This window comes from Stylophora pistillata, chromosome 4 (genome assembly GCF_964205215.1).
Source record: "Stylophora pistillata chromosome 4, jaStyPist1.2, whole genome shotgun sequence".
Classification (NCBI taxonomy): domain Eukaryota; kingdom Metazoa; phylum Cnidaria; class Anthozoa; order Scleractinia; family Pocilloporidae; genus Stylophora; species Stylophora pistillata.
Window position 1 is genome coordinate 17,129,011 of NC_142522.1, and position 23,524 is coordinate 17,152,534.

The 23,524-nt window shown below is 38.9% G+C and overlaps 2 protein-coding genes across 9 annotated transcripts in view; one reads left to right on the forward strand and one right to left on the reverse strand.

Moving 5' to 3' along the window:
- Window positions 1–19,633, reverse strand: part of LOC111324783 (ras-specific guanine nucleotide-releasing factor 1) — a 47,931-nt gene extending 28,298 nt beyond the window's left edge. For 2 of the 4 annotated variants that reach the window (XM_088757009.1, XM_022928419.2), the window contains exons 1-6: window positions 19,069–19,632; window positions 16,952–17,061; window positions 15,596–15,743; window positions 5,068–5,142; window positions 1,797–2,050; window positions 1,087–1,166 (exon numbers count right to left, since the gene is read on the reverse strand). In XM_088757009.1, coding sequence (XP_088613135.1) covers window positions 1,087–1,166; window positions 1,797–2,050; window positions 5,068–5,142; window positions 15,596–15,743; window positions 16,952–17,061; window positions 19,069–19,332 — 931 coding nt within the window. In that variant the 5' untranslated portion in view covers window positions 19,333–19,632. Of the gene's footprint in view, window positions 1–1,086; window positions 1,167–1,796; window positions 2,051–5,067; window positions 5,143–7,547; window positions 7,735–15,595; window positions 15,744–16,951; window positions 17,062–19,068 lie in introns of those variants that run through there. The other 2 variants (XM_088757008.1, XM_088757010.1) reach the window with 2 other exon arrangements.
- Window positions 19,634–19,691: 58 nt separating this feature from the next.
- LOC111325061 (uncharacterized) overlaps window positions 19,692–23,524 on the forward strand; it is a 43,238-nt gene continuing 39,405 nt past the window's right edge. For all 5 annotated transcript variants that reach the window (XM_088757018.1, XM_088757019.1, XM_088757020.1 and 2 more), the window contains exons 1-2: window positions 19,692–20,158; window positions 22,909–23,346. In XM_088757018.1, the coding sequence (XP_088613144.1) occupies window positions 19,997–20,158; window positions 22,909–23,346 (600 nt within the window). In that variant the 5' untranslated portion in view covers window positions 19,692–19,996. The remainder of the gene's footprint in view (window positions 20,159–22,908; window positions 23,347–23,524) is intronic.

Consider the following 23,524-nt stretch of genomic DNA (forward strand, 5'->3'; position numbering starts at 1 on the left):
ATGGAGAGACTATCAGCCCTTATAGTTCACCACTAAATTTTCTCCGGTTCTTATTGATTTAAATCGATCACGTGACGCGATAGTGTTCATCCGTGGAGAGACACTATCAGCCCATAGTGCCCACCCGCGGAAAATACCCGGATGGATAGTGCCCGTCCGCGGAAAATACCTGAATTGATAGTACTCATTCGTGAAAAGTTTTGAATAGTTTGACGGCCGCGAAGTTAGGCAGATCGGAAAAACAGTGACTTTTCAATTCTGACAGGTATAGCGTATTATTTAGCCAATGTACGGTTGCGAATTATTGACATTTGTGACAAGCTGTAGGCGCGGAAGAAAATTTAGAGGTGAACAATAAAAACAATAGAGTGTTTCTGTCGAGGAACTATCGGCTGATAGTTGCCCCTTGGAAATTTGATGTTCTTAAAACTAGCATATTTGCCCTCGAAGCTTCGCTTCTCGGGCAAATATTTGTTTTAAGAACATCAAATTTCCGCGGGGGCAACTATCAGCCGATAGTTCCTCGACAGAAACACTCTATTGTTTAAGTAGTGACGGTCCGCGGAAAATACCCGGATGGATAGTACTCATGCGCGAAAAAGTTTGAATGGTTTGACGGCCGCGAAGTTAGAAAGATCGGAAAAACAATAACTTCAATTCTGACAGGTATAACGTATTATTTAGCCAATGTACGGTTGCGAATTACTGACATTTGTGACAGGCTGTACGCATGAATAAATATTTGATTGATCTGCATTTAGTGGGTTTTGACAGTTTTTCAACTGGCGCGAGGAAGAAAATTTAGTGGTGAACAATAAAGACAATAGACTGTTTATGTCTCGGAACTATCGGTCTGATATTGAGTTGCCCCTTGGAAACTTGATGTTCTTAAAACTAACATATTTGCCCGAGAAGCGAATATTTGTTTTAAGAACATCAAATTTCCGCGGGGGAACTATCAGCGGATAGTTCCTTGACAGAAACACTGTATTGTTTTCAAATAGTTTCAAGAGATATTATTGGTTGGTTTAATGTAGTAACTAAAGAAAAATTTTCTTCAGAAAAGCAGTGGCAAGCTCTACACACCTAAGATCAGTGTTGGCCAACTTTCCATCCGCGTTTGAAGACCTTTTAGGAAGATTTGATGCAAGAAAAGAATTGTCTCACTGCAATCAAAATATAGGGAAAAGTTAAGCTTTGACATATACGCCCCCCTTTACCATTATGCACTCTCTGATTGAAATTAGCCTCTACCATGTTCTGTAACGATGTTATATGATATTATACTCTTACGTTGTATTTTAAGCACTTGGGTTAAAATTCATTTATAAGTAATCCACAAGAATGTACCATTATTAGAAACAAACAAGTATTTTAACCTTGGTTTCTCACACACAGAAAAGTTTTACTCAAAGACTGTATGTTTTACGTTAGAGTTTAATTTCAATTTATCAATTACCTCATATGTTCATTTTAATAATATTTAACTAGACACTCGCCAACACTCAGCTGAAGGTTATTGAAATGTGTTGGTCAATTTTAAAATGACTCAGAACTTTGAACAAAAGTCCAGTTTTCAGTAAATTATATTAAAAAGATCATTTTGTTCATTCATGAATAAACTGCTGATGTATGCCTTTGCTTATACACTTGCAGTTAACCTATTTAGTATTTGGTTTACAAATGTTAGGGAGAGGGGCTATCTAATTTCTTCTAACTCCTCTTCTGAATTTAAGCTGAACCACTGGTTAGATTCATAATTATTAATCTCACTGATTTCAAATTTTGCACAATACCTATTTAGAAAGATACAATTGACTTCTTCGTGACTTAATGGGGGCCTCTTGGAGCTGGCAGCCATTTTAAAAGGCCTGAAGAAACATGACACAAGTGTGGACATGTTTTGCACATATTCATTTTCAGTCTCCACAAGCTGAAAGCAAATTGAGTTCCTCTGACGCATGCTTTCTGCATGAGGTGAACGGATGTAATTTTGAACGATACTGTGCCAACGGCGACGACAAAGCCAGCCTCTAATGAGGCTTTGTACCTGTTAATGAGCGAGTTTAATTATTGCATATCAAACAGTAACACTTTTAACCACAGAAAAAAAATGAAAAGCACAAATTACCACCCTCACAAAATTGCTAGTGAAATATATACTGCTATGGTTTTAATTGAACATCTGTTAATCTGATGGTAGCTAGCAGAGGTATCAAAAGAATTGCCTCTATGAATAGTAAGTAAAATTTACTGAAGGTAAATAGACTAAGCTCTTGAAAGGAAGAATTCATGTTTCAATTCAGCCTTAAATGTCACCATCAAAATGATAGTGAAAGAGAGAATTATATTCAGTTAACACTTTGTTTTAATGCGCTGAATGTTAAGTGTCAGGTGTTTCACCTTTTAGAACTACAATTCATCCTAGAAGGATTTTTAGGTTTATCTCTACTTTTTGTATATGAAGAGGGCAACAAAATAACCAGAGAAAGAGGCTCTCTAACAGGGATTATGCTGTTAAATGTATATACACCTTACTTATGGCAAATGAAATGTACCACAACAATATTAAGCAATTACTGGATTTGCTGGGCCTGATATAATTTATTATGAATTATCAATGATGAGGTCTAAGTTATCTGCCAAGGCCAAAGGCTGAGGCAGGTTAGGCAGACAAAAGGTTTGATAATTCATGTTATTATACATTACACTTACTATGAAACATCTGATTGGTCAAGAGCATTCAGTCAATGGCATATAAAGTTGAAATGATAATAACCCTACATTTGCAGCAGATATTGGGTTATAATTTCGAGTTAAAAGTCTGCTTAGTTTCGAAGCTCCTCATCCATGTAGTGTTTAGTTTAGTTCAGTTTAGTTTATTGAGGTTCACCAACATACAACACAAAAATATGTATAAAAAGGTACCACATAGGCAGGAGAAAAAACAGGGCATGCCCCAATTGACATTTGTTCTCCTAATAAAAATCACAATATTCATAAAAAATATTTGAAAACCAATGAAAGTCAGGTTAGAAACTAGGGCGGAATGTACTTGTCCATTTTGTCTATATAGTGAAGTAGAAGAGAGTGTTTGAAGGTTTTGGCTTGTTTCAGTTCGGGAGAGAGATTGTTCAAAAGTTTAATTGATCTGGTTGAAGTGTTGTCAAACTTTTGCAAAAAAGGCTAAATGCTTCCCTTCTGTTTCTGAGTAGGAATTGAAAGACTGGACCAAGAACAAAGATTCCAAAAACACCAAGAGAATAACAAAAACTTCTGAATGATTACTTGAGGGAGAAGAACCTGTAGGAACCACAAGATAAAACTGCTTCAGCCAACATTCTTAGGAAGTTTTACACCAGTGCTAGAAAAAGGAATGGCAGCCTGTACTTAAAAAGTTGCATGACTTCTTCTGATTTGGACTCAACTGCCATTTCAAGATGAAAAGACCTTTAAAAAAGGACATTATCAAAGACCCAGAATGCACCAAGGTGAAAAAGGTATTTCAAGCAAAGAGTTTTGATTTAAAATGGTGGGGTTTAGGGAACATTGAACATAAATCTGTTATTTCAGAAAACAGCCTTAAAAAGCTGTACAAGTGCGGAGTTTTTAACTTTGATGAACAGAACACTTCAAAACAAAGTGTTCTTCGAGATAATGCTGTACTTTTGCCACTGTGGTTGGCAAAACCTCAGGGAGCTGAAAAAAAAGACTTTTCATTTTCAACAGATGACACAGGTCTTCAACGCATGTGCAAAACCAGCAACAAGTTGATGAAGAAAAGGAGAGAGGAGGACGAGGGCTTTGAAGGTGGAATGATGTTTGAAAAAGCTGGACTTCACTGTCCTGTTGCTTCATTGGAACCCTACATAAAATGTACATCTTGATCCCAAGAATGAGTTTTTGTTCCAAATACCAAAGGAAGGAAGTAAAATGAAATGCATCTTCAAGGAAGCAGAATTGACAAAGGATTATAGCAATTACTCAATAAGAGCCACCCCAGTTACAATCTTGGATAGGTGCCGATATGAAATGTGCCACATCATGCCTGCTGGTAGCCACAAAAGTGAGTAAAATAATTATATGGAGCTACTGCAAAACAGACACTAACACCAAAAGACAGAGTATCTCTACCCACCAGGTTTCTAAAACATACAATTTTTCTCAATGTAAAGTCATTTTCAACTACTACAGAGACTTTCAATTACTGATAGACTGTATTTAAAGTACTTTTCTTTTTTCTGTGTACTTCATTTGGACAAAGATTTTATTATAATTGTGCCTGTTTATCAGTGGTTTTTGCATTTTTTTATTATGCTTAGTGATGTAAGTGCACCTTTTGAATTAAAGCCACTCTGTCTTCTTTTCCAAGTTGTTTGAAAAATGTGTAATAAAACAATTATTGAATTCAGTTTTCACATGATATTGTGAATCATCAAAACCTCGTGGTTGTGTTATCTGCTTCAGCCTTCCCCTTTGGCAGATATCTCAGACCTTAGTTTTGATTATTCATGATATCGTGCTCAACTTCACCCAATAATTGATCAAATAATTATATCATGCAAAGACAAAGTTCAATAACTGTTTTATTGTACATTTTTGAACAATCTGCAAAAGAAGACAATTCTCTCTGAGTTTGAGAAATACACAGACAGGGGTTTTGGCATATGAAACAGGGGTTTTGGCATATGAACTTGACATAATTACTCAATATCTGCTGCAGATGTTGGGCTATCGTGTCAACTTCATATGCTATTGTATATTGATGTTGAACTATCGTGTCAACTTCATATGCTATTGTATATTGACTGAACGCTCTCTACCAGCCAGAGTTTTCATAGTAAGTCTAATATATACTATAACAATCATTGTCAACATCAAATAATTATATCAATATTATCAATTAGGGCTAAAATTTCTCAGCAAAATCAAGGAGTAATTTATTACCCATTTAGCTACTTACTTTGTTATTTCTCTAAAGTTTACAAGTTTACAAGTTCCAGCTGGTTTTCAGTGGATATAAAGTATCTGTTTGTCGGTATGCAGCCATGTAAGAATACTAACTACCTTTTTTATATGTTTTATTTCTTCACTTTCTTCCTCTCGTGCCTCAGCTGTCCTTTGTTTTCTAAGACTGGCAACCTGAGAAAAAAAGTCAACATTTTAACAAGGATGATGAAATGTCATGACCCACATACTAATGGTCCTTACTTGGATTTTATCAACCACAACTTAGAGATTCTTTTAAGAATTTTACTCGTGAAAACCTTGAACATTTGTTTGCAGACTGTTTTTTTTTTTTATAATTGAAGTTAACTTATCAAATGATGAAGACTTACAAGTATGTAACTCACCAAAGGTAACTCTAACAGTTTCTCCTAATTAGTAATGACATGAGAAGAAATGGTTGTGGTAGCTAAAACATCAGCTCAACCTTATGCAAGTTCACTCATAATTTTTTTTGTTCAGGGACTATGTACCTTATTTAGCAGGCCTGTGCAAAATGTTATGGTTTTCATGACTGTATTTGTAGAATATACTGTCTGTGTTCACATACATGAAGTGTTGATTAAAGAAAGAGTTTTGTTGTTCACTAGCAAAAGTGTGGATCTCAGTTGATGTGTGTCTTGCTGAAACATGGTGTCGGGAGTGATTTTTTAAAATCTTATAGCGAGCTGCAATGCACTTGATTAACTAGTTAGGCTTCCAGTCCATTCAAGCAGTTCTAGGAGTGAAGTGCAGCCAAACCCCCTGAAGCAGATGTTATGTGTAGCAATTTCCCTCATCAACCACATGCGTGGAAAGTGAAACAATGTCGGATACTGAAGCCCCTTCACTGCCAGCTCCACAAGCTATTTCCACCAGTCCACACACACACCACCTCAGATATATACAATTTCACTACAAATTTCCCCGTACCAGCAGCAATGGCTTCCTAGTAATTGGGAATTTTTCAAGCTACAATGGCAAGATTACAAAGTAGTAACTGGTTTGGATCAAAAGAATAAACCAGTACGGTCAACAACGTTCTGTTCCATTAAGGGAAAAGAGTGCCTGCAGATTTTTCGGAATCTTAATTTTGGCTCTGGTGAGTTACTATAATTTCTTCAGCACTCAAAGCACTGGAGGATTATTTTCTTCCCAAGCGAAACATGGTTTACAAAAGGTCTGTGTTTAATTCTTGTTGTCAAACACCTAACAAAATGGTTGACTGATTTGTCAATCAATTACAGAAATCAGCATCATTCTGTCAGTATGGAGCTCTTACGGAAGAAATGATATGAGATTAGTCATTGGCATTAAAGATAAGAATACAAAGGCTAGATTGCTTTGAGAGAGAGCTCTGTCCCTGGATAAAGCTCTCGACATGTGTAAATAAGTGAAGTAACAAATCAGTAGTTAAAATCAATACAAAATGATAAGAAGAAGGATAATGACGAACTGAATTTTGTTTGTGATGAGTGTTGTAGTGTTTGTGGCGACCAAAAATCTAAATTCTCAAGTTCAAGGGGGCGTCGCTCCAAAACGTGGTTAACGAGGTGTTTGGGGACTATTTTACAGATCGAGATAACAAACTAAAGTTGACTGTTTGCATGAATCTTTATTCTTAAAGGCAATCAACCACGAATCACAATCAACAAAGAAAATCACAACTAATCTCACAATCAATCAATCTATTGATCGTAAACTGAAACAACAATGCAACAAAGTTCTATCAATCTAATGAAATGTCGCAGAATACACAATCAAAGAATCCTGTGTGACAAACTGGGCCCAACATCAATAACGAGACTAAAATGACAAAGAACAATACAAATAAAACAGAAAAAAAGTTTCAAAACAAATTACAAGAATTTGGTGGCTGCATGGTTAACAGCCTATTGTTCTGAGAAAGTGAAGAACAGCTCCCCCAAAAACTGTTGGCCAACAGTTGGCCGACTGTTGGCCAACAGTCAGCTGACTGTTGGCCAACTTTTGGCTGACAGTTGGCCAACAGTTGGCCGACTGTCGTTTACCGCCTTTTGCGAAAATCTTCTGCCAACAGTCAGCTGACTGTTGGCCGTTTGTCAGCCGACTGTTGGCAGCATGTCAGTAATTTGTTGGCCAAGAGTCGGTTGAGAACCCCTGTTGAATACCAGAAAAGCCTCAGCTTGCATGGAAGAACATTGCATATTGACGTGAAATGAAACTTTCTCACTTGAGTCCGCCATTTTGTTTAGGTCTTTTTGGGACCAATCTCATCACAATCTCCTATGTTTAGGTTTTTTAGGTACCAACCCCTCACAATCCCATTGCATCATCCTCGCAGTCAAGAAACAAAATAATTTTGTTTACAGCAGCTTCTTGCAGCTTTTTTTTTGCTTTACTAAATGTAAGCAGCTTTTACTGTCGCTGACAAGTGACTACGTAAAAAAATTATAAACTAACTGAAAATATTAACCAAAAATAAACTCAAACAGACAGAGATAATTGAAAGTCCATATATCACGCCCTAAAATTAAAACAAACCGCAATGCATTATAGGGCAATTTCACAGATAAACTTACCCAGGACATACGATGATGCAATTTTAGCTCAATTTGTGGTACATCATGCGACTGATTCTACTAGAACGGTAAGGGTCGAGTAACTGCGATGTCTTTACACTTGTCAAATTTTTAAGTGTCAATTTGCTGTTGGTCAACTGTCGGTCAACTGTTGGTATACTGCCGGCTGACAGTTGGCCGACAGTCGGCTGACAGACTTTTAGGGGAGCTGTTCTTCACTTTTACTCATTGTTCTTATCTAAATGACGAGGAAACGAAAGGACAAAAGTTTACTAAGAATATTAAAAAACTTACAAAGAACTAATTAAAGTGACACTAAACTTTCCTTTTATATACACATGGTGACGTTGAAAGGTCTGATTACAAAACCAATAGAAATACAGAAAAACAGATAAACAGTGAAACTATGTACATATCTAAGATCATCCTGAAATTAGTGAACTAATCAATAATCAATAAAAAAAATGAGCCTTTTGGTTAGTGTCCTCAACAAGCGAAGATTAGCACAAGGGAATAACCTGCAAACCAAAAGAAGCCTCCAAGTAAAAAGAAACTTGCCAATAAATCTTGGAAATACAAGTACTAAGGTCAGCAAAAGAAACATGCTAAGCTGACTGATTGTCCAGCACATGGAGAGAATGTAATGATGTTGTGACATCATAGGCCCTTCAGGCATGCGCAGTACAATGAAACGACTATCGCGGATGTTGTTGTTGTTGTATTACGCCTAGTAATGGTGGGCTTTTATGAGACTTTTTAAAACTGTTGTGTTATCATCGTTTGCACTTGTTTGGACTACGCTACATGGTGTCAGGAGTGAAACACACATCATACTACTGCTCGTGGCCTGGCCGAAAGCCAACTTGGTGAGTTTATTGAAGTAATTTCTCTGAATTATCTCAGCGATATTTCTGAACAAGTAATATGCCTACCACGGGTGAAGAAAGTGGTGGCGCTTCTTCATGTACACCACCCTCGATGAAAGCTGTTCCAGTAAACATACCGCTTCCAGAAAGGATGGATTTCAGCGGTGGAAATCTTCCCGTCAAGTGGCAAAGATTCTGTCGAGCGTGGTCAAATTATGAAATCGCCGCTCAACTGAAAGACCCCGAAAACATGGGCAGAAATAAGGAGCGATGGGCAGCCACATTACTTACATGTACTGGTTCTGATGCATTACACGTAATTGATGCTATGGAGTTCGAGAACGAAGACCAAAGAAAAGACTCAGAAGTGGTCTTAGAAAAGATGAAAGACTACTGCATTAGGGAGTGCAATGAGACCTATGAAAGGTATGTGTTCAACCGACGGGACCAAGAGGCAAATGAATCAGTTGATGCGTATGTCACCGCATTACAAAAATTAGCAAAGACTTGCAACTATGGGTCATAGACAGACTCACTTATTTGTGATAGAATGGTGGTGGGCATTAATGACAATTCTGCTCGTAAGAAGCTCCTGCAGACAAGCAAGCCCACACTAGGACAATGCATAGACATCTGCAGATCTTCGCAGACATCAGCAAGGCAGCTGAAAGAGATGAATCAAGAGGATGTCCGTTTAGGACAACAAGAAAAAACCAGTTGAGAAAAGGAACACAAAGGTTCCAGAGAAGAGCCAAAATGAGCCACACGAATGCAAATGCAAGTTTTGTTCCAGATACCATCCTTTCACTAAGAAGAACTGTTCTACATGGGGAACATCTTGCAAGAATTGTAGCAAGCTAAATCATTTTGTGGTGTGTTGCCAAGAATCTAGGAAGAAAGTGCTGTCTGTGGACTACACATCTGAAGATGAGGAGTACGAATATGTGGCCAAGATAGAAGTGAAAGAGCAGGTTAATAAATTAGCCTCTAATCATTCCCCCAGCAAAGTGTTTGCCACTCTACTGGTCAATGGAACCCAGGAAAAGTTTCAGTTAGACAGTGGATCAACAGTAAACATCATAACTGAGACTGTGTTAAAGCTCTGTGGCCAAGATGGCTTGAGTGAATTGGAAAAAAACCCTGTGACCCTGGTAATGTACAACCAGTCAGAGGTCAAACCCATGGGCAAGAAATGATTCAAAGTCGTCAACCCCAAGAAAAACAAGAAAACAGCATTGAGTTTCATCTTGTTCGTGGGGAGTGTAAAACCATTTTGGGCTTGAGGGCCAGTGAACACCTTCAGCTGCTAACGGTCAACAGCCAGAATATCTTTTCTGTGGAGTTAAGTGAGGTGGAGGAGAAAGGCCCAAGGTGAAAGACTACACTTTGCAGTACACCGACGTATTCACTGGGGAAGGCAAACTAGAAGGGCTACTCCACCTGGAGATAGACAGAAACGTCCAGCCAGTCCAACTACCTACACGGAAAGTCCCTATATTGCCCTCAGAGAGCCCCTAAAACACAAACTGGACAGATTGTCAAATATCGGAGTGATTCAGAAGGTCGATACACCCACAAGCTGGATTTTAGCACTTGTGGTCACAACAAAGAAAAATGGCAAGGTTAGACTATGTATTGACCCAAAACCGTTGAATGAAGCCTTACACAGAAATCATTACCCCTTACCTACAATAGATGATGTGCTGCCCCTGCTATCGAAGGCCCGTGTGTTCATGGTGCTAGATGCGAAAAATGGCTTCTGGCACATACAGCTGGATGAACCAAGCAGTTTTTGCTACTACCTTTGGAACACCCTGGGGACGATATCGATGGCTTTGCTTGCCGTTCGGTGTATACCCAGCTCCAGAGGAGTTTTAGAGGAGGATTGATATTGCACTTGAAGGCCTACCAGGGCAGAAGGCTATAGCAGACGACATCCTGGTGTTTGGAGCAGGGGACACTGACGAGGAAGCACTCAAAGATCACGACCACAACCAGTGAGAGGTGTTCATCCGTTGACAGCAAAAGGGCATTAAGCTTAACTCAGAGAAGATACAGTTCAGACAGAAGCAGGTCAGCTACATGAGCCACATCATATCATTGGACAGCCTCTGTATTGATCCAAACAAGCTGAAAGCTATCAATGAAATGCTGCCTCCTACTGACAAGGAAGGTGTCCAGAGAGTACTAGGCATGATAAATTACATGCAGAAGTTTGCTCCCAACCTAGCAGATTTGGCCAAACCACTGAGAGAGCTTGCCAAGAAGGACAATGAATTTGTCTGGGACAAAGAAGTCCACGGCCAGTGTCTAGATCAAGTGAAGCAGGTCTTAACCCAGGCACCAGTACTCAAGTTCTTCGACCCTCAAAAGAAGACCGTACTCCAGTGTGATGCCTCTATGAGTGGCCTTGGGGCGTGCTTGATGCAAGATGAACACCCTGTAGCATATGCCTCCAGGGCTCTGATGCCTACAGAAACTAACTACGCTCAGATAGAAAAGGAACTATTAGCAATTGTCATTGGAGTTGAGCGATTTGAGGGCTATGTCTACGGCAGAAAGATCTTTATTGACACTGATCACAAACCCTTGGAGTCTATCATGAAAAAAAGTCTACTGAGTGCACCAAAGCGATTGCAGAGGATGCTGTTACATCTACAGAAATTTGACTTAGATGTTTCCTACAGAAAGGGTACAGAGATGCAAATGGCTGACCCACTTAGCCAAGCTTACCTCCCCCTAGTTCAACAAGATATAGTGGATACACAGGAAGTATGGAGCATTGCTGACACAAAATCACCAATGGAAGTTGAGGCTGAGTATATAAACATGGCAGAGTCTGTACCCATTTGGAAACTAACCTTGCAGGAAATCAAAAGTGCCACTGAAGTTACATACATACATACATACATAGGTTAATTGACCACTCCCCATAGGGGCTTTTCAGGGCCAATACCCACCCATCCCACCCAGGAGAGGACATCCACCACACAGTAAATCTCGTGTGCAGGAAATTAACGTCTCCTATGCCTAACCCTGCAGGAGACGGGACCTATGGTTTATTCGTCCTTATCCGAGAAGACTAGAATATCTATCCATTTCTTGATTATAGAAAGGTAGCAAATGTGACCTCTTACGGGAAAACGTTCCGAATGGTTAGCCGTTTTTAAACCGATAGCCGTTCACCAGCCGTTCATCGGCCGTTCGACTGGATTGGCATGCCGTTTGAACGCCACAAGCTATCCGTTCTTGAATATTCATCATCCGTTCGAACCATTCAAGCTATCCATTTAAGAAACTTCATCATCCCTTTGAACGCCTCTAGCTATCCCTTCTTGAATATTCATAATCCGTTCGAACGCCTCCAGCTATCCGTTCTTGAATATTCATCATCCAGTTGAACGGTTCGAGCTATCCGTTCGAGAAAATTCACACTTTGGCAACGATGGTAGAAACATTTTCGGTGTGATCGCAATCCATATCTTCTCTTGTTGAATTCTCCCTTTTGTGATTGTGTGAAATGGCAGTAATTGACACAAGTTGTTAGCAGTTACCAAGGCAACACATTTTTGATGGAGTGACAGGAAAGCTGGGATTATGGAAATTTAAACCCGAATTGAAGTTGAGAACTATGCTTTTCGCGTGCAAGTTCCTTGGTTGTACCTTATCTTAATCGGTCGAATTCAATGATAAAAATATTAATTATAATCCATTTGAATGCGCCGAAAGCGAAGTCGAGTTATTCAAATGATTGAGTTTCGACTCGTTTCAAGTTATCTTTTCACAGATTGTGTCAAATACCTCGCGTTACTTAACACTACGTCACCCAATGCATGACGCTTTCATGAAATAATCCTTCGCTTTGGCTCAAGACAAGAGCTTGGGACGCCTGTGTCGGCATTTGTTTTGACGAAACCATCTGTTCAAATAATTTCTACAGGCCATCACTTGTTTGACCGCTTAGCCGTTTATCCATTCAATCTCATCTGTGAGGCTCATCTCAGTGTTCGAAAAATTAGCCATTCATCCCTTCGATAATTTTAATTAGCCGTTCATCCGTTCGACCTCCAAAATTTTAATTAGCCGTTCATCCGTTCGACCTCCTCCGTTCCAAAATTTTAATTAGCCGTTCATCCGTTTGACCTCATCCGTTCGAAAATTTTAATTAGCCATTCATCCGTTCACAGTATCCGTTTCGAATGGCTTTCCAAGCCGTTTGTCACCCGTTCGCTTGCCGTTCCGTTTACTGTTCGAACGGCTACCTTTAGGAACGTTTTCACGTAAGAGGTCACAAATTCTCCTCACTTATTTTTAAAACCATGAGAATTGGTCAGGCCAGGGCTCGAACCCTCGACCTCCCGCACAACACAATCCGGCGCTCTAACCAATTGAGCTAACCAGGAGGCAGTCTGATACAGAGTTCCAGCCATTGACTCCTATTATCACACAAGGCTGGCTAGAGAGAAGGACTGAAGTACCCTCCCAGTTACAGGTCTATTTTCCCTTCAGAGATGAGTTGTCAATTCAGGATGGTATTGTCTTCAAGGGTGAGGGTATTGTGGTGCCGTCTAGTCTCAGACAATTGATGCATAATGGCTAAAGTACATGGCAGTCACCTGGGCATTCAAGGGTGCCTCAGGAGAGCCAAAGAAGCCTTCTACTGGCCAGGCATCTACAAGCAAATCACGGAATTCATCTCAAGCTGCAGCATTTGCAACAGCTACAAACCACAGCAGCAGAAAGAACCTCTGAAATGTCATGAAATACCTGCAAGACCATGGCAGAGCATCTCAGCCAACCTATTCGAGTTCAAGGGTACCCAGTACTTGATTACAACCAAATTTGTAGGAAAATCAATCATTTCACTCACATGTGTCAGTCAAGCAAAGAGAAAGTTCATGTTGACAAGGAGGTAGATGGGTTACTGGGAGTAGAGATGATCAGAGATGACATACTTGTGGTGGGCTATAAAGAGAATGATGAGGAAGCAAACCAAAATCATGATGGAAACTTACTTCATCTGCTAGACCAAGGTTTTAAAGCAAATCTACATCTAAACAGCAGCAAGATGAACCTCAGGAACTCTGAAGTCAGATTCATGGGACACTTAATCACCAACAATGGGTTGAAGCTAGACCTAGGCAAAGTTAGAGCAGTAGAGGAGATGCTGAAGCCTCAATCAAAAAAGGAACTGTTGAGTCTCCTAAGATTTGTCAATTACTTGTCAAAGTTCCTGCCTAGGTTATCAGAAGTTACACAACCACTGAGGTACTTGACTGCAAAGGAAGCAAAATATAAAAAGGTCAGAACAACATGAGGTGGTATTCACAGGAGTAAGAAAATTTGTTGTCAAACACCTTGTGCTCAAGTATTATGATCTGGAGGAAGAAGTCACTGTGCAATGCTTCAAGATCCCTGTCACAGACTGAGAGACTATGCTCAGATTGAAAAGGAATGTTTAGCGATTGTCTTTTTGTGTGAAAGGTTTAGTTAGTACCTTGCTGGTCGGAAGAAGATAACAGTTGAATCACATCACAAGCCCTTGCAGAGCATTTTTCAGAAGTCCATTCACTCAGCTCCGTGTCGTTTACAGAGAATGACCTTGCAGTTACAATGCTTTAATGTAGAGGTCAAGTACAAACCTGGTGCACAGATGTATGTCAACGGTCATTTGTCTAGAGCCTCACTTACTGATAGTACATTGATGTCCGACAACTTTCAAGTATTTGCCGTAGAACTTGAAACACTCACCCCCTTTGATTCCATCAAAGAAGCTCCAGAAAGGCTAGCTCAATTGCAGAAGTCTACAGCACACGACTTCGTTCTTGAAACCTTAAAAACCACTGTCCTAACGGGATCACCAGAGAAAAGAGAGCAATGCCCAGTACAATTTCGTGATTACTGGAACTGTGGAGAAGAGATTTTGCTCCACAATGGAATTATGTTTAAGAGTCAGAGAGTGATAGTTCCTAAAGCTGTGAGGCCGGAGATGCTTTCAGGAATACACTCCAGCCATCTAGGAATTGCTTCATGGCTGAGAAAGGCTAAAGACATTATCTTCTGGCCTGGCATGAATTCAGAGATCAAAGCTGTAGTTGAGAGATGCTCAGCTTGTGCAGAGTTTCAAGCAAAAAATGCTAGTCAGCCTATGCAATCTCATAAAGTTCCTGACAGGCCCTGGAGCAAAGTTTCTACAGATCTGTTTACAGTAAACTGGAAGAATTAAAGAAAGGGAGATGTTACATACATGCTTTTCATGACTGTATTTAGAGGCTACCATCTGTGTACACTTACATGAAATGTTGATTAAAGAGGAGTTTTGTTGTTGATTAGCAAAAATGTGGATCTCAGTTGATGAGTGTCTTGCCAAAACAATAAAGTTCCTGGCCTAGCATTCATCACCTGAATGAAATCTCCAATTGAATGATGGAAGTTTTGAGCAACAAATGAAAACAAGAATTTCTTAAACAAAATTTGATGTTAAAATGTTTAACACTTGTTGAACGCAATTTTCTAATAGACAAAGTCCATAAAATGATTACCATAGCCATATAAATTTGAAAGTAACCTTACTTTGGATAAAAAATCTGCAACTCTGAAACAATTTGCTACCGCTGAATTGAATTACATGTAAGTCTTGCCTTGTTTTTTTGGCCTTGCTCCTTTTGGAAACACAATATACTGTCTCTATTCCATGCACATTTAGGCATTCACAAACTCAGACCCACTTTGGTCACAAAACAACTCACAAATGATACAATCACAGTCACTATAATAGTCATAAGCCACCATATCCATAACATAAAAGAGACACATTATTTCCATTACTGCAAGTGAACGTTTTTAAATAAACGTCAAGTATTTTATGTGCATTATCATTTAATAATGTCATAGTGGATTGCAAAATCTTTCATTTCTTTCAACCCCAAAATCATAATAAAAAGGGTTACATATTTTGCTTGGTTATGAAAACTGTGCATCTCCTTAGTGAGTTAACAACAGTACTCTGGGATATCTTTTGTAAAACAATGTTTCATGCTGCCCCTTTGGCAATGTCAATAACAGTACTGCAGAAGACACAGTGGCCAAACAAGTAGTACTCCCCATTTGAAGTTTTTGGCTCAGGTGTGTTAGAGCAGATAAAAACATCACACAATGCAGAGAAAGGGAAAGAGTACATACCTCAGTTTTCAGGTTTGAAACTAACTGACCCTGCTCCTCACACTGCTGAAGCAACTGCCACTTAGCTGTCTTTTCACTATCTAGAATCTGCATCACATGAATATACTTCTTCTCCAATTCTTGTTTCTCTGATTGAATTTCAGCAAAACTACAAGCAGAAATAAATTCTTAATAATACTGATTTAAAGAATCTCATTTGTAATAGGGGGGACAGGGGGTCACAGCCTTCCACTTCCCATACCACATTATACCACAGTCCATAATTTTGCAGCCCTCTGCCTCCTGACACCCCCCCCCCCACCCCCTATTCCACAGTGTTACTACTATCTTCAGGTTAATAAAACATCTAAAACCTAGGTTTTGATAAGCTCTGCTAAAATGTATCATTCTTAACCATTCTCTGGCAATGGAACATGATCACAGGTTTATCACAGGTTTATCACAGGTTGACAATTGGTTCTAACACGAAAAGCCAAAGAAAATGTTGAGAGTTCAGTAGTCCTTCCAATTCCTTACACTAATTTCATAATTGCAACCTCCACTCAATTCATTCAAATGCGACAAAAACATAGGCAACTTTTTGGTCAGAAGTTCATTCCAAACTAATGACCAACCCAGCACTTTTAAATGCACTCATGTTCAATGCAAAACTTGTCCTTTCATCCACAACACTGAGAAAATATCAGGACCAAACAATCCCTTAAGATCACTGATCACTTCATGTGCACCTCCACCAACGTCATCTATTGCATAACTTGCATTTATTGCAAAAAGTTATACATTGGCAAAACAGGAAGATGACACGGTGACCGATTCTAAGAACATCTTCAGGACATAGAAAGGAATGACAAGGATGCATCAAAACCAGTTGCTAGACACTGCAATCTACCTAACCATTCTAAACACCATATGGCAATCTACGGTCTTTCCTTGCATTTAGGTAGCTCGGAAAGCCACAAAACCTCGAACAAAAGTTTATCTTTCAAATTGGCACTCTTAACTCCATGGGTATCAATGAATGCTTTTCATTCTACTAATTTATGGGTGTTTTTCTCATCACCATGTTCCCACCAATAGCATAGCTCCACTTTCTGCATAAAACCTACACAACCCACAATTCCTCCATTTACTCTAACGAAGGGCTAATGCCCGAAACGTCAGCTTTTTACTCTTTATGGTGGCCAATTTACAATTCCAACTCAGTTGATAATACCAAATAACCTTGTTACCCTTCCGACGCAGCACCACAGTTTCCTTAGAAACTTATCCCCTTTATTCATTTAACTACGAAGTCAGTTTAGTAGGTTTAAGATGTAAAGTTAAGAAGAAGCTACTTTTTGTAGTTGTTCAACTTGCCTAGATTTTGTGATGGCTTCAATCCATGCAGTGCACTCTTGGCCACTATTTACTCTGAGAACAAACTGCTGCTGCCCATCAACAGTTGGTATACTGATACAAAAGCAGTTCTAAATTGGAAGGAAACAGACGACTTAAACTGACCATTATAGACCAGCTACTAGTGAATTTTTTCCTCTTATCTCTCCATAATTCCCTTAGTTATTCAGCACAAACCATTCTTCAGATTGCAGTTCTTTGAAGAGATATGAAAGAAACTACTCTCCTAAAGTGAATCTATTTGCATACCTTACTTTCAAAATCAATAATAAGTCAGTAAGCCACTTGCTACTGTGGGGAGGAAGGACATTTTTAAAATGTTACCTGTTTTCATTTTCCAAAGGGTAAAACAATTTTATTAAGGAAAAATTATTATTTTAGCATACACAACAAATTACAATAAATTATACAAAATAAAATAAAATAAATTCATGTCCAGGATTGTTTAAAAATTATACAGAAATTCAGAAAATATAGCTGTCAAGAGTTGTTCGTATGAAGGAGTGTTTGCATAGTTTTTACTCTAATATTTGTACCCAATTAACTGCCTATTTTCATGTTTTTTTTTTTTCAATTTGTAGATAGAACATGCTTCAGGGGTTGTTCTTGATGGGGAGGGTGGCAGTTGTAAAGAAGTCAACCTGAGTCTGAACTTATCCCGCTGTAGCCTGGTGGCCTTTATTTAGAAATATAACTGTGTCAGGTCAAGACTTGATGCAAATGATAGCAAGTTACACAGAATTTGGTATCCTACGTTTAACTTGGTCATTACCTGACCATTTATTGCAGGCCATTTTCATTTGGTAGATAGCTTTTACAGTTGTTATCGATGTGGTGATGTAACCATTTGCCGAAGTCAATATACAGATTTATAAATGTTAACCTGCATGGCCATTTTTAAAGGAGACAGCTATCACCAGTGGTTCAATGGCACCAAGGCAATACTAGATGCAAGTGATTTCCAAGTATAAAGCTTGCCATACAATAAAAAAAAGCAAGATTACCAAATTGAAAATTATACTCTCTGCTCTGCTCTCTGTTTTTAACTTATTATTCCAGTTGAATTTTATATAATACTTTTCTTTTTTTGGTGTTCAGACTTATTGCGTATTGCGCTATAATAACTGGTTATAAAATTGAAACTTATTATGTACTTAGTGGAGCTAAAAATATTGCTTATGTCAATCAACTCATAGACCGTTTTTCTTTTAGATAGAACTTTTACAGTAAACCTCTTATTCAAATTTCTGGACCGCAATATAAACCAACCACTAAATGTATTCAACCTCAAATGCTTCCTGGGTAAAATAAAAAGCATTTTTTGTTCATTTTATGTATGAATAATAAATAATCGATTGCAATTATCTCTGTTCTTGTTTTCAAGCCATTTGCAAATGTCAACAAAAATTGTCAAACCAAACTTATCAGAAAACGGTTCAATGAAAAAAACAAAACAAAACAAGAAAACTACGTTCAGCGAAAAAAAAAATAAAATGCACCTTACTTATTCGATGGAAATTAAGGACAAAAAAATTGGCGAGACAAAAGATAAATATATTCATGGAAGGGATGTTTTTTAATTGATTTTGGGTGCTCCTCTGTACTTTGTTGACAAATTTAGCGAGAAGCTAAAAGTGCACATCATATCGCATGCATCGATCGCCCACACAATACTTGACTTTTGTGTTTCCTGCAACATTAAAAGCGGGTTTGAAGGGAAAATCTTTTGAAAGCAAACGAAATTTGTCGACGACTGCCTTTCTTTGGAGAAAAGGCCTAGGTCTAAGCTGATCAAGAGCTTACTTTATGGCAAGGTGACAATTAAACCACTTGGTTGAAAGGCTCTCTTTCCTAAAGACACCAACATAGGCTTAGACATAACTTCTCATGTTTTTTTATTTAGAAGACCGAAATTTGAGAAATAGGTTTCAGTCATAACCACACGCGAGGAAAAAACCGATGGGGAGAAAAATAACATTGACCACGTATCCCAAAGGGGAGAAACATTTATACACAATACAACTACACGAAGGAGGTCAAGCAGAACACAAAAATCTCAAAACATTCGACCGTCATACCTGGTTCTCGGTGTCCTTTAGGTTGGTCAAGCATAATCTCTCACAACTGCAGTGCTCCAAGTATAAAACTCCACAAAGTTTTGTAGAATCCTCACTCTCGAAATAAAACAACAAATTTTGGTACAGAGCAAACCAACGCTGAAGCCATTTACCAGCGTTTTCGTGGTTTTTCATATACACACGACCGCTTATTGAGTGGTCAAGTCGTGCTAGTGAAGCCAAATAGTTGAGCTGCTCTTCTCCGATCCTTACAGAAGCGGGCATAGTGACCTTACTGAATTAAGCGCACAAAAGATTCATAGCTGACTAGGCTTAAAATGTGTTTGCCAAAAGAACTCAGTCTCCCCGTGATTCTGAATTCTGAAGCACGATCAAAGGTAGTGTTCTTTGGACGACCGGCACAAGTCCAGAATGATAAAAATCAATCCTTCCGCAGACAGAAAAGATTACTTTGTCACAAATAACGTCAACTTGAAGCCATTTTAAGTCGTTTGTTGTCGAAAAATCATAAAACGCAATATTTTCAGCATAACACCGTTCGCGCGCATAACTAATATTATTACTAAGGGTATGGAGGGTAGGAAAGGATTTCTCATTCTAGTTTTTGGATCTGGTCAGCGGTGGACTGTTGCGAAGAGATTGCCTTCTTGCCCGTTGAATTTCCGTCTGTCTAGAAGGCTAAAATTGCACAGCTTTAACCATGATTTCTTTCTTGGTGACGTTTGCAAGCTTTTTATTTGATTTTGGTTTATCATTGCGGTTCAGAAAGGCAGAAACCATATCCAGGATGACTTGAGGCATGACTTCGTAAACTATTAAGTTAAGTAGATTTGTCGTAGTGAGACAGTTTTCCCGTGGGCTGCAGCGGCAAGTACGCTGTATAAATTCAGATTAACAAGGAACCAATTGGTTACAATAGGAATGAATAATGAACATTGGCCAACTGTTAACATCAAGCACAGATAACAGAGAAGACAATGAGTTCTCATATTCTCGAATGCACCATCTGTTGACTTCCATGGCCAGGCCACCGGAGTCTGTAAATAATGGCGCAATTAATTCTTACAGCTTCACTAATTCAAAGTTTGAGGTGAGTATCTCTTTTTCTACAGCCCCAGCCCAGGGAACCTTGAAAATAAATGTTATTTTGAGTTCATTTGAAACCTCCCAATTACGTATCCACATTTCCATAAGGAAAAAAAAAAAAAAGAAAAGAAAAAAAAAAAGAACTTGTAGACACTATTAGTTTGTGCAACGGTCGTAAAAGTAGAAGTTTTAGCAGAAGTTTTGATATTACCGCAAACATAATTTAAGTGTCAGCGGGGAATTTTAGCTGTACATAAGACAACTTTCACTCCCAGGGCGTTTATTCCCCCTCGTCCATCACATTCCTCGATTCTCTGTAAAAGGATTGCAAAAGGTGCACTCCTTGATTTACCTTATGTTTTGTTCTTTTGAAGTGGGGGAATCCAGGCAAAAGTAAAGACCAGGTTGTTGACCTAAAGAGAGCGGTTTTCAACATGGTTAAACCACCAACCAATGAAACGGAAGTTTTTGTTGATAGTGTGGTGCTCTCAATAAAGTATTCCTTTAATTGCAAAATGTCAAAGTCTTAAGTAACAAGCTAGATATGCTAATTTACTGCACATTGCAAATGCACATGCACTAAGCTATGTATGCTAATTTGTTGTGAGTTACATGTGACCATGCAACATTTCGAACCCCTCACAGTAGATCGGTACAAATTAGTAAAAGATGTAGAATTATGCGGTCACATCTCAAATATTAATGGAGAAAGTAAAGTCCAAACAATTAGTGGCCGGAATTGATCTACCAGCAGTATCATCAAAATTGTTTTTGACCTTTGGCAGAAACATTTTCTTGTGTCTGAGTGGCAAAATTTGTTTCCGCAACATATATATCTAGCATGGCTTAATGAAAAAAAAATTGTCTCAACAAGGTTTCTTAGTTTACCCCAGCCCTTATAATCACCTCACACAGGATGACAGTGATGAAGTAAACAAGTCATTCCTAATGAAGTCAAGTCATTCCTTAACCCATTAATGGCCGCAGCTTTTGTGGAAAACTGTGTTTTGAAGCTAGTCCAGCAGATTTCGGGTCACTGTTGGGGTTTTAAAAGCTCGAACTTACCAAAAAGCACTTGACAGCTCGTGCACTTGACGGCCTTTCGATCCAAATGCAAAATGGCGGCCTGAAAATCTCGGGCACGCGCAGAGAGCAAAATTTGGACATAGTTTTTGGGTTGAAAAGTCACGCCCCACTTACGACTTCTACTTTTCTCTCTTTCTCCTGCCCTTTTTTTCCCCTCTCCTTGCCTAAAGTTTCTCCTCACTTGCTAGAAATTGAGTAGGCTTCATTTTGGTGTAGAGATTTTTCAGAAACTACTCATTATTTTCAAAGCACATGCTCGGAAAGGTAGGTGGGTAGTGAAAGACGATCTTCGTGCAGACTTTCCAGTCAAAGTGACACAGTTTTTTGGCTATTTCTCCAATCTCCTCCACTCAATTGCGCTCATTCTGGTATCGTCTGCAAGATATTTTCAACCCGTTCAAGTACATGCTCGAATTCGTGCTCCAGAGTTAAAATTGATGACGTCACAGGGCGTAGAAAGGGTGTGGGTCCCCATGGGCGCATACGGGCGCACTGGACGTTAATGGGTTAATAAAGCAAAATCTTTTTGCAATGCAATAAATCCTTTATTTACTAAACTTGCTCAGTCAAGATGGCTGGATATTAGCCTCGTCCTTTTTCGCATTTTTATGGACCTTGACTTCGTCTTGGTCCATAAAAATGCAAAAATAGAACTTGGCCAATATCCAGCCATCTTGACCTCATGCTTGGTTAATAACTCATTTATATAATGTAACTGGTGACTAATCAGAGTATGTATATCTGTAAATGGGTGGGTCAATTTGAAGCTTGAACATCCTCCCTCCTCTTCTGGCAACCCCAGGCATTTGAACTTTTGTAGATTAGTTTCTTAAATTCCTGCACCTAAGGGCAAAATTTGGTTCAAATGCCCCACTAAAGCACATATTTTTTATTGAATGATACATTGTGTGACAATGAATGTTGAAAAATTTAACACAGTCATGTATTAGTTTTAAGTGCTGCTATTGGTTTTGTACACTGATAAGCATGAATCTATGATCTGAAAATTTTTTTCTAAGCCATTTGCTCATGAAAGTGGACTTTTACCTTTAAATTCCTCAGTTTTAAAATTAAAACATGTGTATTCTGCTTGTTCAAATTCCCACCCTCACCTGGGCAAGGTTTATGTTCTCCACCTTTAGAACACAGACAACAGTCAGAAGCCCGTAAAAATTAACCACTGCCTAGTTAGCCCAATGGATAGTGCACTGGACTGTTGTATAGGAGGTCGAGGGTTTGAGCCCCGGCCGGACCAACACTCAAGGTCTTAAAAGAATTGTGAAGAATTTGCTACCTTTCTATAACATCAAAAAATGGTTAGATATTCTAGTCCTCTCAGATAGGGATGGATAAATGGAGGTCCCATCTCCTGCAGGATTGGGGTATGAGATGTTAATTTCCCACACATGAGATTACTGTGTGATGGATGTCCTCCCCTGGGGTGGGATGGGTGGGAAGGTGAGATCGATGGACTGAAGTGGCTGCCAGAGGCACCTGATATGCTGACGTCTGTTCTCAACCTTAAAAACTGTACCTGTAATTCAGCCTCATTGACTGCAAGTGGTCAGATATAAACTGTATTATAAATTATATTATATTATTATAGCCCATTGCATTGCAATGCAACAGCAGAGTAGGTACTGATCTTTTCTCTGATTTACTTTGCAGGGCTCATTTTTCCCTTCATATAGTAATATAACTATGGAAATCGGAAATTTACAGAAGGCTCTCAATTTTTCTGTAGACACACTACCTAAGACCAGCACTCTGACTTCAGCTATCTGGAATAACGAAGGTAGAACTTGTCAGGTACTCACAGACAGTGGGTACTTATCAAAGGCTGATAGTCAAGGAACTGAAGATCCTACACAAAGTACCTCATCCTCTAGCAATAAAATTAATGGAGCTCAAGGTCCAGCTACCTTGGGTTTGGAGAACTTTTATGAATTAAAAATTAACCCAAAGACTAACCAGTTTGACTCTAGGAGAAATTGCCTAAATTCCACCACACTGTATGAAAAAAGCCTGAAGACCGCATTGGATGAGAGTGAAACAAAGAGAATTTTGTTATTGGAAAAGCTCAGGGAAGCTCACCTTACCATTCAGGTAAACACCATCTCATTACTCTGGCTAACTACATTTATTTTGTATAGGAAAGTTACCAGGTAGCTAGTGGCTACATATACCATTTCTATGCATGGACATTTTTAGCAGGGCTCCCATGCGTGATTTGTGCATATGGGGCAGAGCCCCATACCCATGGAATATGGTGAACCTCTTTTCG